General features: G+C 46.1%; 2 protein-coding genes across 3 annotated transcripts; both read left to right on the top strand.

Annotated features, from left to right (window-relative positions):
- Positions 1-7127: 7127 nt before the first annotated feature.
- On the top strand, positions 7128-11576 carry LOC123105442 (wall-associated receptor kinase 3). 2 transcript variants are annotated; one of them, XM_044527511.1, is made up of 5 exons: positions 7128-7437; positions 7568-8962; positions 9057-9539; positions 9864-10013; positions 10086-11576. In XM_044527511.1, exons 2-5 carry the CDS (start codon positions 8074-8076, stop codon positions 11345-11347), a joined length of 2784 nt encoding a protein of 927 aa, XP_044383446.1. In that variant the 5' UTR covers positions 7128-7437; positions 7568-8073; the 3' UTR covers positions 11348-11576. The 2 variants fall into 2 exon arrangements, with proteins under 2 accessions (XP_044383446.1, XP_044383445.1); XM_044527510.1 differs by having other exon boundaries at positions 7128-8962.
- A 2052-nt stretch (positions 11577-13628) lies between these two features.
- Positions 13629-15265, top strand: LOC123105443 (UDP-glycosyltransferase 73E1-like). The gene has a single exon (XM_044527513.1). It carries the CDS (start codon positions 13749-13751, stop codon positions 15222-15224), a length of 1476 nt encoding a protein of 491 aa, XP_044383448.1. The 5' UTR covers positions 13629-13748; the 3' UTR covers positions 15225-15265.
- The last annotated feature ends 1148 nt before the right edge of the window (positions 15266-16413 follow it).

Below are 16413 nucleotides of genomic sequence, written 5' to 3'. Positions count from 1 at the left end.
GATGTAGAGTGAACTAGCTATACCCGCGCGGCGCCACGCCGCGCCCGGTTGATACTTAGTGTTTGTAGGTGGCATCTTTGTTGTACACATTGAGTTTTAAATTAAAATAACGAAATTATGAGAATAATGTTGTATTCTCAACAAATAAGTAATATATAGAAGCAAACTGAAAAGGATAAATTTATTGTCACCATTCGTGATGCATTCTAGATCGATAACAGACGCTATGTAAAGTTTGCATGGTCAAACAATATAAATTGATGAAACTGTACTCTCTCTCTCTCTCTCTCTACTCACAAAAACACATGTTTTACATACTGGGTCTCTAATTCATCAACACTAAATATACAAGTGCACAGATAAGTGCTCTACAGGTTTGTACAAACTGAAGAAATTCATTGCCACTGAACAGAAGTACTACAAAACATACAAAGTCCTTGGCACCGAACATCTAATTCCCTGTTGTACTACTTCCTTGTTCACCAAGGGCTGATTAATCTGCATCACATGATTGATAGAATGACAGCCTATAATTATATTCATTTTTTATAAAGAATGTGCTATTTTTTTGTTAAAATTGTGCTAGTGTCATGGTGAAACAGATTGCATAGATGGTTGGTTTTTCATTGTGAAAAATATTGTGTAAAAACATTTCACTATATTTGTCCATTATTTTCCTCAAACATGGATCACTATGTTTTTATTTGGTTAGATTGACGGTTTGGCAAAAAAATATTAAAATAGAAGATGATAACTCGGCCAGCTTACGCCAAGTCGGACACTGAAGCGGTTTTCGATTCCACCACAAACCTAGGAACTAACCATTACTCTCTCCAAATCTGTGGAGCATCTCATCCTTTATAGCGATCTGGTATCAACACATGGGACTGGCATCATATAAGAAAGCCAACATGATAAGATCACACCCGTCAGGAAAAACGCAGAGATTTTTTTGTTACTCTTCCTGCTTCTTTTCAACTTCCTCGTTTACCAGATCAAAGTAAGGCGATCTGCAGTTACCAAAAGGATAGGTAAAGATCATGATTGTTTAGTTAATCAAGCAATGGTGGTGCAATACTAAACAAAGATAACAAACGGCAACCACGGTGATCATTCTATGAAATAGTATATGATAACATCATACATTTTCGCAGTACAATCAAAAATAAAATGATTACTTATAGGAAAATGCATTATTTTCTGTTTTTTAGTACTTCGGGGAAGACAAATAGTGTAACGTGACACCAGATCAGCAACTTCCTTGAATCTGACATGCTTATATCATTTCATAATATGGCCTTGCACTTGAGATTCCAAATAGAAGAATGGTTGGCCGTTTCTTCTAGTTAATTATAATATAGACAGATAGTATACAATATAGGCTTGCACACAAGACTCAAATGGGAACATGGTAAGCCGTTTCTTCTAGCTAGTTGTTCCATTGACAAAAATATAATGGAAAATATCATCATGATCTATACCAAGTGCAAGGTACATGTGCAGAACAAACTATAGAAGGGATACCATAGAACAGTAGAGAAAAATCAGTTCTACACCTCACCAAAGTCTTTCTTAGCCTGTTCTGTCTTCCCTTCCTCCTGAAGTCTCGTATGTATTTCCTTCTAAAGCCTCATACAGTGCGCTTGAGATATATTCTTTTCAAGCTCCTCACTCAAAGAGCAAAAGAAATGTAATAAAAAAATCACGAAAAATAACAGTACTGCATCGGTAATGTATTCATATGGGGCCTTGCAAATAGGTGTAAATTTCAAAAAGAAAAGTTCTGTTTATCTTTTCATCGTCTTTTCTGGCAAGAACTTGGTGGATTATAAATTATCTATATAATGTGATCATTATGAAAAAAATAAACACGATATATTTGACATAAAAGCACGACAAAGGGGGAAATTTCCTTCTCCAACAAGGCATATAGAACTGTTATTAAAAAAGAATGGCAATTGCCCAGCAAACCTATGGAGTAGTCGATAATCCTATTGTCAGCTCATTTCACACACGAATTTCACATACAGTAGTAGGATATAGAGTTCTCTTTGTTAATAAATTAGGCCATGTTTGCAGGCATTAAACATCTTATAGTCCAGTCTAATGCCAATTCAAAATTGACACGGCTGCGCAATACTGCAGAGGAGGAGACCCGCATGATATGCACGTCTACCATCTTGTACATCTGAAAATGCTTGTACAGTGTGCTGCCTAAATACAATCTGATCTAGGTACAAAGCTGAAGCAACTTAGACTATCAGGGAGTTAAATCACAAAATCTATTGACCCATATATCTAACAAAAGTATAAGAATTATCAACATCGATCCAATCTGGAGTAAGTTTATAAACTGGACTATCATCAGATCTTCTCAAAAATGAAAATGATGCTTTGCTAACTGGATGAAAAAAAGATACGGCAGCTCACTGTTACATATCACTAACCATAACTGCCATAGAGCAGGAATCTTGTTCATATAAATTGAATTTATATCTGCTAATTTATGGCCACTATAAGAGATGACTACACACCAAAGGAAAACTCCAATGAGATCGACCGCTGACATATTGTCACTAAAAATATGTAACCGCTGAAAGGAACATGATATAGAGTATTTGAGGAGATGGACAAAGGAACATAGTTGAAGGCAGCATCTAGTTTTTTGAGCCTTGTCATTTTGATTCTCATCGTAACTCCAAACCTGTTACAACATAAGATTTGTCTATGCTCTCAGCTGTAACAATTATCTTTTTTGTCACAAACTCTTCAGCAAAACAACAACAATCAATTGTGAGTAAAAACTAACTGGCAATCTGATTCATTCATATAAAATGAAGTAGGTGTTCATGGAACCAAATATCTAGTATGATGTAGCACACTGTGAGTCAAGTCAATTTCTTTATGCAACTACATAATCAGCAAGATCTATTCTGTGACCTTCACCAGCAAATTTTCTGATCTGCTACCTTATCTTCATCTACAGCTCCAAAACAACATAAAAGGGGAAAGAGAAAACAAATTATGTGAAGCCAAGAAGGAACTTGAGGCTTGAGATATTTCTGACCTGTAGATTTTTAATGAGCAGGCTACTGTACAGGGGAGATGCTACGGTAAATGTAAAAGAGGAACCATCAGAAAAGGGAGAGGCAGAGAGAGATGCCCTATGAGAAGGTTGGAGAGAGGCGCCCGTGGGAGGATGTGGGCAGCAGACATAGGAGGGGCAGGGGGGAGCTGCACGGGAGAGGCAGAGAAGCGCTATTGAAGGTAGAGAAGAAGCATGATGGAAGAGGTGGGGAGCAACCATGGGAGCGGCCGTGGGAGAGGAAGGAGGAACAACGGGAGAAGGGGAATGAAGAAGAAAACTTGAGGGGCCGAGAAAAATCACCTGATTCGGCATAGGCGATTGCTTGGCGCGCGGGGCTGCACATCCTCATCTTGTGCTTTAAAGCATTAAGCGAGCAGACGCCGCGCCTGAGCTACTTTGAAACATGGACAGAGGGAGGAGGCGCGGCTGATCAAAACATGAAATCGGGGCAAGCAGGAAGAAATCGCACGAACGCTCAACACCGACTGGATTTGTTCGCCGCTCGACATGGATCAGAATTAATAAATTACTACTACAGTCGTGTGTGCTTGCAGGTGAACTACAGCTCGCTGGGCTGGATCTAGACGATGCCCTGTCCCATGGCCATCAGATGCCCGCGATGCTCCAATCCAAGGCTAATTCACTCTGGAAGTTCCCTCTCAGGCTCCAGCCGCCGCCGGTGGAAGAACTTGATCGAGATCTCAGGGCCGCCATGGGAAGAGTTGCCGTAGACGTGCCAATCTTCCTCGATGATCGGGGCGTGGAAGAGGACGCCGGCGGACGGGACAACGCTGTCGCCGCCGCTCCAGCACTCGATGGTGCTTCTGTGAGCTCGAGGTAACCATCCCCACCGCGTCGGTTGCGCTTCCTGTACGCCATCTCCGATGGCTCCCCTGCCACCAGCTCGGCCATGGGGAGAGGAGATGCGGAGAGGGGCTGCGCCGAGAGGGGAGACAGGAGCTCGGCGGTGAGGTGAGGAGGGCCGGGAGGAGGCAAGATAGGGACCGTCAGCTAGGAGAAGAGTCACTTTTTATAGTCATCTACGGCGGTGCGACGGTCGCGCTGGATTGGACGGGATCCTTCTAGCGAGCTCGCTAATCCTGACAGATCTCGAGAAGAGCTGGGACAGCGACAGCACAAACGGACCGACAACGGCCAAACAGTAGAAAGCGACGCAACAAATGGACCAACAGCGGCTAGCGCAAACAGCGGACCCGACAGCGACACAGAAGAAATCCAACGGCCAATAGAAACGAAAGGAACAACCACGCCAGCCTACCCCACATGCAATAAAAAATGCTAAACCCACCAAAGAAATCGTCACACCAGTTCAAAAAATTTGAAACAAAAAACCGAAGCCACAACGCGTTTCTACACCGCCGTGTACCAAAATAATAGCATGTGGCACATCCACAAATCACCATGGGTCTTTTTCACCCAAGTGGCTCAATCTTGGAGCGAAAACCTTGCCTGGAATAGAGGCTTGGGTATGACTGGTATATGCATTGTATTGAATAGGTGTTGATAAGGCATATAATGGATTATATTAGCAATGATTTTGAGCACTCCATTACTATGGTATCATTCATGTGAGCACACTCACCAGCCCCACCTACAGTGGGTTCCTTGATTTTGTAATAGTGTAACTTAAAGTTTATTACATAGCTTGTTTTCTTTTGTCATTTTATTAAGATTTATCTTAATGATATGTAGATTACCGTGCTTTCACTTGTACGGTACCGTGATCTCTTGGTGCTCCTTTCTATACCCATGGTAAAAACGTGAGTTACTTTTCGACCGTTTCAATCTTGGACGTCCGAACATGACCTTCTAAGGATCATCTCGCCATCATGTTGGTATTTGATATTTTTTGAAGTATTTTTTTACAAAATTTCGAAATTATAAAGTTGATTTAGTAAATTTTAAATCTATGCCACCGTCGTCCTTTGCTGGGCTGAAGAGTGACTCTTCGTCTTTGCGTGGGCCGAAGAGACCCTTTTCATCCTTGTTTGGGTTGAGTGGGTCTTCCTCCTTCCTATGAAGGCTGAAGAGTGAGTCTTTGTTCTGTTTAACGCAAAAAAGAGTGGATATCCACCCCGTCCTATACACCACAACTTCTCCCAGTCAAACCTTCACGTCACCAGGAGCACATTGAAAAATCCATGATGATGAAGAACAACTTGAACCGTGCATTGTGGAGGACGAATTTCACCTTTCAATCTACACTAACCACCACATAAGCATGAATTATAAAAATATAATAATATTAAAAAAACTCAATTTTCCTCGCATTAGCGTGAATTTAAAAAGAAGGCAGATATGTCTTCCCTTTGGCCCTTATCCCCCCGATTGACGCCACCCGCACGATAGTTCTCCTCACATTATCCGATTATTAAAGCACAAAAAGAATAAGAAAGGAGCGAGACAAATCACAAACCATGATACCACTGTCACACCAAGGGATTACACACAACTACCACTAGGGTTTATAAAGTCATCATAGGCCAATCTCCCCATCCATGTGCGCCTGTTGTGATCATGGAGAGATTTCGGGGATTCACACTTCTAGGAATCCCGCCCCAGTAATGCATGTATTCTCGGCTTGGGACTTCACCTTTTCCTTGTTTGGTGTCAGATTTGATCTTACAATCTTGGTTTATACATTTTAGTTAAGTTCACAGCAACACATTAGAACAAATTGTGGGACCTCCTATCCCGCGCGTAACACATGGACTAGGCGGGAAAACACGCACCTGGGCACTTTTGCGGCGTTGTTGGGCTTCATTCGTCGGCCACTGTTATGCACTGTTTCCACAAGCTACTTCTACTATTGTATTTCTTTCATTGTCCGTCTATTTCTATCCAGAACTTTTCCGTTTACATGGTATTTCAACAAATTTTGTTTCTTGTAACTGCAGATGGAACAACACATTCCAATGTATTGAACGATTGAGAAATAAGAAGCCAGACAAACTTTTGAAAAAATTGTGTGGGAAATCAGTAGGTTAAAAATCTGAGGTCAAGCTGAGTACTGTAGAATTGGAAAAATGTACGCAAATTAAAAAAATGCTCATGAACTAGAAAAATGTTTGTCACTGTGAATTGTTCACACATTTTAAAAGTGTTTGCCGATTAGAAATATTCAGCAATTCAAAAAAGTTCATGAATTTTGAAAAATGTCACAAATTTGAAAAAATGTTCGTGGATTTGAAAAATGTTATGAATTCAATAAATGTTTCCAAATTTCAAGACAATGCTCATGAATTTGAAAAAGAACTCATGAACTGGAAAGATGTTTGCGAATTTATAAAAATCACGAATTGGAAAAAATGACCATGAATCAGAAAAATGATTGAGAATTCAACAAATGTTCACGAATTCGAAAAATATCCATGAATTGAAAAAAATCCTAATAGAAAAATGTTTGCAAATTTATAAAATGTTCACAAATTAAAAAACGCATGTGATTTTCAAAAAGCTCATGAATTCAAAAAAGTAATCCCAAATTCTACAAAAAATTCGCGAATTTGAAAATGTTCTTGAATTACAAAAGATGTTCACCATTTTGTTTGGACAATTTTTATTTGAGAATTCTCGCAAGCTTTATTGATTCAAAGTGATACCCATGGGTACACGAATTTTGTCATAAGGAAGACCCAACCAGACATGTTCACAATTTTTTTTTAACAAAAATGGACTGATTGTATGGGATTTGTTCATCTCTCAGCCCAAAGATGGGCTATGTGATGAGGGCCCAGCCCAAATGCGGGTTTATGGGCACGACGGCGAGCGATGGCCTCCCCCCACGCCTTTGCTCGCCACCTCCACCGCCGTCCAGCCCCACCCAGCATAGAGTTCCCTCGCCGCCCGATACCGCCGGGCCCCGCGCGGCGACGCCGTCGAAGAGGACGGGCGCGCCATGGCGGATTCGGCCACGCCGCTGCTCTCCTCTCTCTCCACACCCCCCCCCCCCCCCCCCCCCCCCCCCCCCCCCCCCTCCGATTCATGTCCTTGGAGCTCGCATCGGAAAGATTGAGCGGTGGCCGAGTAATCTCAGGCATTGGGTTCTTTTCACTTTCTTTCCTTCTGAAGAATCCACTTGTTCCGTAGAAAAAACAAACCTAAGCTATTCATGTGCTCATTTCCTGTTATTGTGTTACTTGATTCTTCTCTGTATTTTATCTACAGTGTTCAGAAATTTTACTCTGTACTCTTGGTTGCAGCTTAAGCGAGCAGCAGATAATGTTGCTGATGGCTCAGTTAGGCTGTCTCCACCAGGTGGTGACTGAAGATTGCTAGCCGGCTTCAGCCGTCGATGAGCAGGATGGTATTTCCCAGCCGATTGTACGGTATGGTTCCGCATTCTTGTGTGGTTCGCCATTTTCATGATGTAATTTTGCGTGCTCATTTGTTTCATCCATATGTTTGGTGTATCAACTTAGGTTTGCTCTCTATGTTGTTAATGTCTTTCTTGTGTAGAGGCAAACCCTTGGGAACCCAGAATTTCTTAGGCGAAATGTGTAGTAACATGGTTTATTAGGAACAGGGCATATGATGGGCTTGAAGTATCTGCAAACGGAGGTATTGGCCGACTTGCTGAGGTCTTTGTCTACAAGGTCATGGTCATGGTCTTCTCCTTCCACATCACATCAAATACGCCATTGTCAAAGTCATGGTCATCTCCTTAACATCGCATCAAATACACCACTGCCGCACCCAGGTCCACATCCACAGGAACATTTACTAGGTCATGGTCGTCTCATTTAACACGGCATCAAGTGCACAGCAAATCCACAGCCACACCCACAACCACACGAATCCTCTTCCGGTCTTCCTTGGGTCAACTGTAAGTTTTTGCAACCATGGATATATATGCAGTAGGAAGGCAGTCATGAAAGTGGCACCTACAACACTACAAGAGAAGGTACTGCTGCCTGACCTGAATTTCTCTAGTGCAAGGTATAGTGTAGAACTGCAGATTGATCATGGGCTTCTTGCCAATGATCTTCCCTCTGCTGGTACTCGGTTCAGTAGGAAAGCTAACAGCTCTAGCATCCGGAGTTGCAACAAGCCAACTGAGCCCCGAGGGGAACTGGGTACAACCATCGCGTGCCATGGCCACGCTCGATGGCTGCCCAACGAGCTGCGGCAGCGTGAGGTTCGGCTATCCCTTTGGCATCGGATCCAGGTGCTCCCGTGGGCCTGACTTCAACCTCATCTGCAACGACACCACTCAGCCCCCCAAGCTCTTCTTGCATGACGGAATCACAGAGGTGATCGACTTCGATCATTTTTGGAATTCAAACCTGATCTCGGCCTCCTTCTCACATACCATCCCCATGAAATCTGGGGCCAGTCTCTACAATTTGTCTTTCAAACCACTTGGGAGGCACTTCCATGTATCCACTGATTACGTTGCTCTAAACATCACCGGCTGTGACCTGGAGGTGTACTCTGTCAAAGAGAATGCCACCCAGCCGATATGTGCAACTGTGTGCCCAGATCCAGGGATCACTGAGATGGTGGCTATGCACAACTGTAATGGCTTTGGATGTTGTCATGTAGACGTGGAAAACGATGCCGACACTTATCAGTTCAAATTTGTCTACGGCCACAACCCGAAAAACACCAAAGCACACTCTAACCAGACCTCTCAGTTGTGGGATAAAATCAGCATAACCACTGATCGCTTTCGGCTCTCATGGGATATTGGGAATCAATCCGCCTGTGTTGCCTGTAAGAGTGAGCATGCTGGGTGTGGCTACAACTACAATACGGGATTCATATCATCACCAAGTGGCTACCGGTGCTTCTGCCACGACGGCTATACAGGCAACCCCTACATTTCACATGGCTGCTCCAGCAATAACAAAGGTAACATGTTTTCCTAATTAAGCGGCCAAACGCACAGCTGCTGTCAGGCATTTTGGACCTTTGATACATTCTAACCTTTTACCGATCAATTTAGGATACAATCCAACCCCAAGCAGGGCTGATTGCACCCGTCAGTGTGGTAGCATTGATGTGGAATTCCCATTCGGACTCGAAGAGGGTTGCTTTGCCAGGGAAGAGTTTCACTTCAATTGCACAAATACAACGTCATCGCCTATTTTGCTGCTGAGGGATTTGGAGGTAATTGCCTTGGAGGTAATTGGCGTGAATGTTGATGAAGGGACTATTAATGCCACCATTCCTGACCAACAATTGGCGAACCCTACGTCTGATTCAGGACAAAACAGTCTTTTTTCTGCATATGGGTTATTTCTCTCTATCAAATGGGTTGCTGCTAAGCTAAGTTGCGCAGAGGCCCAACATAATAGGTCTGGATATGCTTGTGTGAGTATGAACAGCAAGTGTGTGGAAGTAAGTGCTGAAAGGGTCTATGCTGGTTATCGCTGCAAGTGCTCAGATGGCTTCCAAGGAAATCCATACATCCAAAGTGGTTGTCGAGGTACTCCTTTGTTCTCTCTAGGATTACAGATGATACAGTCCCTAAAACTGGAAAAATGTACTAGTACTGGATATTTTTCAACTCTGTAAAAGAAAGTTGCACATATTAAAATATATTTTCTTAACATATAAATTGGTATTAAGAGATTAGTGATGAAATATATTTTCTTAACATATAAAATTTCTCGTTGAAACAACATATTTTCCTTGAAATATAGTCAAAATGTTACTATTAAGACCATGACGATGTTCTAAACTACTTACTGTATATCAGAGGGAGTATGTATTTTGTCAAAGCATCTTATCAAGATTTTGTTAATTTCAGATATTAATGAATGCCTTCAACCCAACAAATGTAAAGAGATCTGCCATAATACCGAAGGAAGCTTCAATTGTATCGAATGTCCTCGCAAGACAGAGTATGATCCATTAAATATGCAGTGTACTAGGATAAAACAACAGACTCTACTTGTAGGTATGACTACATTTTTGTTACATTTATTTATGATAGACAAGATGTAGAATGAAAAGAGTTTAATAACCGCAGGTATAATTATTGGGCTGTCCTGTGGTTTCGGCATTCTACTTCTGAGCTTCAGTGTAGTACTTCTCACACGTAAATGGAAAAGAAATGTCCAAAGGCAACTAAGAAAGTACTATTTCCAAAAGAACCAAGGTCGTCTCCTAGAAACTTTGATATCATCTGATGAAAGTGCAAATGACAAAACAAAGATTTTCTTGTTGGAAGAATTAGAGAAGGCAACAAATAATTTTGATCCTGCACGTATCATTGGCCGTGGGGGTCATGGCATGGTTTACAAAGGCATACTATCTGATCAGCGTGTTGTTGCAATAAAAAAGTCTAAGGTCATTGAGGAGTGTGAGATCAGTCAATTCATCAATGAGGTTGCAGTCCTCTCTCAGATAAGGCACAGAAATATTGTAAAGCTCTTTGGATGTTGTCTCGAAACCGAGGTTCCACTGCTAGTGTATGACTATGTATCCAATGGCTCACTGTCTCAAGTTCTTCATGCTGATCCAAGTGATGGTTGTTCTTTGTCTTGGAGTGATTACTTAAGGATTGCCCTGGAAACAGCAGGAGCTCTATCTTATCTCCACTCTTCAGCTTCAATATTAATCTTCCATCGTGACGTGAAGTCCTCGAATATACTCTTGGATGTGAACTACACAGCTAAAGTTTCAGATTTCGGCGCGTCTAGATTGGTTCCGATTGATCAAACACACATTGTCACGAATGTGCAGGGTACATTCGGGTACTTAGACCCAGAGTATTTCCACACCAGACAGCTGAACGAGAAGAGCGACGTGTACAGTTTTGGCGTGGTGCTCGTGGAGCTGCTGCTCAGACTGAAGCCTGTTTTTACAAGTGAGTCGGGCACGGTCAACAGCTTGTCAAGCTATTTTCTCCAGGAGTTCAAGGAGGGAAGAATCACAGGCATTGTCAATCCCCAGGTCCTCGAGGAGGCGACCGAGGAAGAGATCAACGGTGTCGCCTCTCTTGCAGAACTGTGCTTAAGGCTACGTGGCGCCGAAAGACCCACCATGAAACAAGTGGAGACCGAACTGCGGACTCTGCGAGCAAAGCGCATGAACTCATCCCAAGCAGATCTAGGGAGTGATGAGAAGATGCCACCAAGGCCATTAGCTCGAGGGACTCGATCTTCTCGCCGATCGTCTGCGACGGAATCAGGCAAGAGAGTCGTCAGGTCAGGACGCAGCGAACGGTCCTATCGGTTGGAGGGAGACTGGGAGAGTTCATGTCATCTGCTAGCCGACCACCACACTTAGATTAGTCTGTTTAATTGGTAATAATGGTTAATTTGTTTCCCTCTTCTGTGAACTGATGCTATGGCTTGTATTACAGGTTGGTTAAATTGGCACTGTGAGTCGATTTATGTGCAGATCATTTCAGGCGCCATGATTATGTCGTTTTTTCGGTCAGAATCGTGCTTGTTATATGTAAACTGATCTTATTGATGTGGAGTGAATCACTGGCATATGCATTGTGTTGCGAATGGAACACAAGCGTTAAGTTTCACCGGCCCAAATTAATACCATCCTGTCTCAAGTCTTGAGAATGATAGAGCGTCCCAGAGGACACAATTATCAAGCGTCAGAACAGCAAGGTGCACTTACAGTTATAATTATGGAGTTTCTTTTTAAGCTTCTTCCTTGGCATTTGAGAGGCACCCTTCCTGGAAAAAAAAATCACCCCACTACATGGGCTAGGGCCAAAGAAAAGAGAAAATTCCTTATTTGATACTATCTTAAAATCTGCTTCCTTATTTGACACTGCAAAAGTTTTTCTTCCCTATTTGACGCAAGTTCTAAATTTTATTCCCTATATGACATTTCCATCCATTTTGAGTCTAAATGACACCTGAAAAGACTCTTTTACCCCTCATGTGGTATGTGTGTGAGGGGCAATAGCGCACACACGCAGCATCAGTGCGAGGGCAGGAGCACACACGCAGCAACACATACACATGCACCAACACACACGCATGCGCACACACACGCAACAACACGCACGCGCGCGTGCACACACACACAGCAACACACATGCACGCGCGCACACACGCAGCAACACACACGCAGGCAGCACATAGACACGCAACAGCACGCGCGCACGCACACACACACGCAGCAGCACGCAGGCAGCACATAGGCACGCAACAGCACGCACACACACACGCGCGCATGTACACACGCAGTAGCAAACACACACGCAGCAGCACACATGCACACACACATGCAGCAGCAGCACACATGCACACACACATGCAGCAGCAGCACACATGTGCGCGTGACACACGCAACAGCACACACGTGCGCGCACACACATACCGCATGAGGGGTAAAATCGTCTTTTCAGATGTCATTTAGGCTCAAAATGGGCGAAAGTGTCGTATAGGGAATAAAATTTAGGACTAGTATCAAATAGGGAAGAAATTTTTTTTCCAGTGTCAATAAGGAACCAGATTTTAAGACAGTGAGAAAAACAACCCCCCCCCCGCGCACACACACACACACACACCAAAAAAAAGCAGAGTAGTTGCCGCTCAAAAAAGGGGTATGTCGGTGGACGGTGCAGTGCATGGCGGAGCAGCGGAAGTTGGGGCGGCGGCCTCGATAGTTTGGCAACATCGATTGTGTTGACCTCGCGTCACGTGGCGGCGAGGTTGCTCTCGACGTTGGTCGGCGGAGTATCATGAGTTGCATTTGGTATCTTCACCTTGCGGGAGAGCCTCGAGTCTGCTCCTTTCATAGCAGTCTCTGACTTCTTATCTCCAGCAGCGGTGGGAGGCCGACTTGCTTGGTAGAGCGGGTCACCGTTTTCCTGTGTACATGTGGTTAGTGTCCTTCTGGGTTGTTTGCCGCGTTGGTGGTGAGAGTAGATGTTGTCATGTGGTGTTTGAGTTGGTTTGGCCATGTGATGAGTGTGGTGGGCTTGGTCCTTTTGTATTGGTTTTCGCCCAAGTTTTCATAATTAACTTGGAAACAATCTAGTTTCAAAAAAAAAAAACTTGGAAACAATCTTCTTACTAATTAATGAAAATTGTAAAGCTTTTTCCTCGTGTTTATAAAAATAATAATGTAGTATTTGTTTCAAAGTTGTCACTGTGTGAACACCAAAGTTGTCGCTCGATTTTGACTGTGAAGGTCGAACGATGATGGGTGGTAGGCATAAGCACTGGACGAGTGAGGAGCACTGAGCAGCGAGTGGTGCCGGCCATCTTGCGTCCTGCACGTTCACCATCCACGGTCGTGGCTTATCAGATCGCTACCGCTACACCCCGGCCTGCGTTACCACTCACCAGAGAAGAAGGCTAGCTTCTGGCATCCATCGAAGCCGTACGCGGACAACTGGTACATGTTGTTGCACTAGCCGTCCGCCGTCTGTGAACCAATTCTCTTGCTGTGGCCGAGGTAGCAGGACCAGCAGTGTCCACTGTCCACCAGTGCTGTGCTTTTCGGCGTCCAGGGAAGCCGTACGTGCCAAACTTGTGCTGCGCGACGGCGTTTTCTTGTCTCGATCGATCGTACTCCTACGCCTTCTCGAACGCTATGGCTGTGGCCGTCTTCCAGATGCTTCATAGCTTCTCCTTCCACGCTTCCAGCGTACAGCAAGTAAGCCTGCCTGATCTACTCGCAGTGTCTTGTTGTACGTACGGGCACGGGCACGGCCATGGCACGCCCGCTACACTTCGTCCTGGTGCCGCTCCTGGCGCAGGGCCACGTGATCCCCGTGCTCGACCTGGCGCGCCTCATCGCCGGCCGCGCCGGCGCGCGCGCCACCGTCGTCCTCACGCCTGTCACCGCCGCGCGCAGCAGGGCCGTCCTGGACCACGCGCTCCGCGAGGGGCTCGCGGTCGACCACGTCGAGCTCCCGTTCCCGGGGCCGCCGCTGGGGCTGCCCGAGGGGTGCGAGAGCCACGACATGGTCAGGGAGATGTCCCATTTCACGCTTTTCTACGACGCCGTCTGGCTGCTCGCCGCCCCGCTGGAGGCGTACCTCCGGGCGCTGCCGCGCCGGCCGGACTGCCTCGTCGCCGACACCTGCAACCCCTGGACGGCCGACGTCGCGCGCCGGCTTGACATCCCACGGTTCGTCTTCCACGGCCCGTCCGCGTTCTTCCTCCTGGCGCAGCGTAGCCTTGCCACGCACGGCGTCCACGACGACAGCGCCGCCGGCGACTTCGAGCCGTTCGAGGTGCCGGAGTTTCCCGTGCGCGTCGTCACCAACAAGGCGACGTCGCTTGGGTTCTTCCATTTTCCGGGGCTGGAGAAGCAAAGGCGTGAGACACTGGACGCCGAGGCCACCGCCGACGGCTTCGTCTTCAACACGTGCGCGGCCTTCGAGAGCGCCTACATCAAGGGATACGGAGAGGCGCTCGGCCGGAAGGCGTGGGCGGTCGGGCCGCTCTGCCTTCTGGACCTCGACGCGGAGACGACGGCCGGAAGAGGCAACCGCGCGGCCGTCGACGCCGGCTTGGTCGTCTCCTGGCTTGACGGCCGGGCGCACCAGTCCGTGCTCTACGTCAGCTTCGGCAGCATGGCCCGCCTCTTCCCGTCGCAGGTCGTCGAGCTCGCCGCCGGCCTGGAATCGTCGAATCGGCCGTTCATCTGGGTGACCAAGGAGACCGACGACCTCGACGCCGGGTTCGAAGAGCGCGTGGAGGGCCGCGGCCTGGTCATCCGCGGGTGGGCGCCGCAGATGACCATCCTGTCGCACCCGGCGGTGGGCGGCTTCCTGACGCACTGCGGGTGGAACTCCACGCTGGAGTCCATCTCCCACGGCGTGCCGATCCTGACATGGCCGCACTTCGCCGACCAGTTCCTGAACGAGACGCTGGTCGTGGACGTGCTCGGCGCCGGCGTCCGTGTGGGCGTTAAGGTGCCGGCCATGCACGTGTTCCTGAACCCCGAGGCGCATGCGAAACAGGTCGGGAGAGACGACGTCAAGAGGGCACTGACGGAGCTAATGGATGAGGGGTCGGGAATACGGGCGAGGGCAAAGGAGCTCGCGACGATGGCAAGGGAGGCCATGGCGGAGGGCGGGTCGGCGGACCGCGATCTGGCGGGTATGGCTCGCCACGTCGGGGAGCTCGCGCAGAGGAAGGAGCAGGGGCGTGCCCGAGCTTGGAAGCGAGAAGCAAATTAACGGATGGCCAAGGCAAACTTCCCGTGGGAGTATATAGCATCTTAAATGGCGTGATGATCTTTATACACTAATCGGCATCCGACCTTCGCATATTTAATGAATTATTAGTAAATCATCGTATAGATTCATCGTTGTAAGACACGTTAAATCAAACCTGGCAGAAAACCAAACAAAAGCCTGAGGAACATGTTTGAGTTTTCTTTTCTTCTTTTTTAACGAAAATGACCTGAAGTTGTATGAGAAATTCTACGGTAGTACAGAACACCCCATAAGTAATTAAAATTACAACAAGATCCTTAGATCACACGATGACCACAACTCTCGCCGGAGCAAGTTGAAGGTGCATCGCGGCTCCGTAGTCGGAGCCAGTATCCTTGTCAAGATGACCATGGCAACCGATAAGTCTTCGAAATTCGGTCGCAAAAGACCAACACCCGAGAAAACCGTTGTCGTTGAGGAATCTTCGTCGAAAACCAGAGATCCATCACTCTGAAACACAAGCCCAGCGCTGCCGATTGAGGACTCGTCGACGCAATGATGAAGGGGGAGGGGACGATGACACTCACATCGGCTGGTCAGAGACACCACTTCGCCTACCAGCCAAAGGATCCAACAACTCGCACGATCCAGATATTCACGAGGAGCAAAATCTCCACAAGACAGACGATGCCACCAACGGAGGAGGGAGCCGATTGACCGTCTGATCCATAGATCGGCGGGAGAAGAACATCGTCCTCAAGCCGGCAACAACAACACCGGCGAGGGGAAGAAAAGTTCATCGACACCTATTAGCATGGGATCTAGTTTTCAAAGATCACTATGCGAGAAATCCAGCGGTGAACCATTTTGAATAAACGAATCTACAGGAAAAAAAAATCGGGTTACGAGAAGTGGCGCACATGCAATGCGCCTCTTGTTAGCGCCAGAGAAGGTGGAGAGTGAACTTTGCAAGGAATAACTAGTGATTTCACCAGAACCGGAAGCCAGATTTGGGAGTTGAGGATTTCGTAGACGAGGAGAACATCCTAACAGGATGTCAAACATACTCCCTCCGTTCTTTGTTTAAAGCCAAACTTCCTAAAGTTTGATCAATTTCATAGGAAAAAATATTAACATTCACAATCCAAATTTATATCATTAGATGCATCATAAAATTATTTTTCATGCTATATAACTCTAGTATTATAGA

The sequence above is a fragment of the Triticum aestivum genome, chromosome 5A, assembly GCF_018294505.1.
Source record: "Triticum aestivum cultivar Chinese Spring chromosome 5A, IWGSC CS RefSeq v2.1, whole genome shotgun sequence".
Classification (NCBI taxonomy): domain Eukaryota; kingdom Viridiplantae; phylum Streptophyta; class Magnoliopsida; order Poales; family Poaceae; genus Triticum; species Triticum aestivum.
Note: the sequence above shows the minus strand (reverse complement) of the source record. Positions and strands in the feature narration are given on the sequence as shown.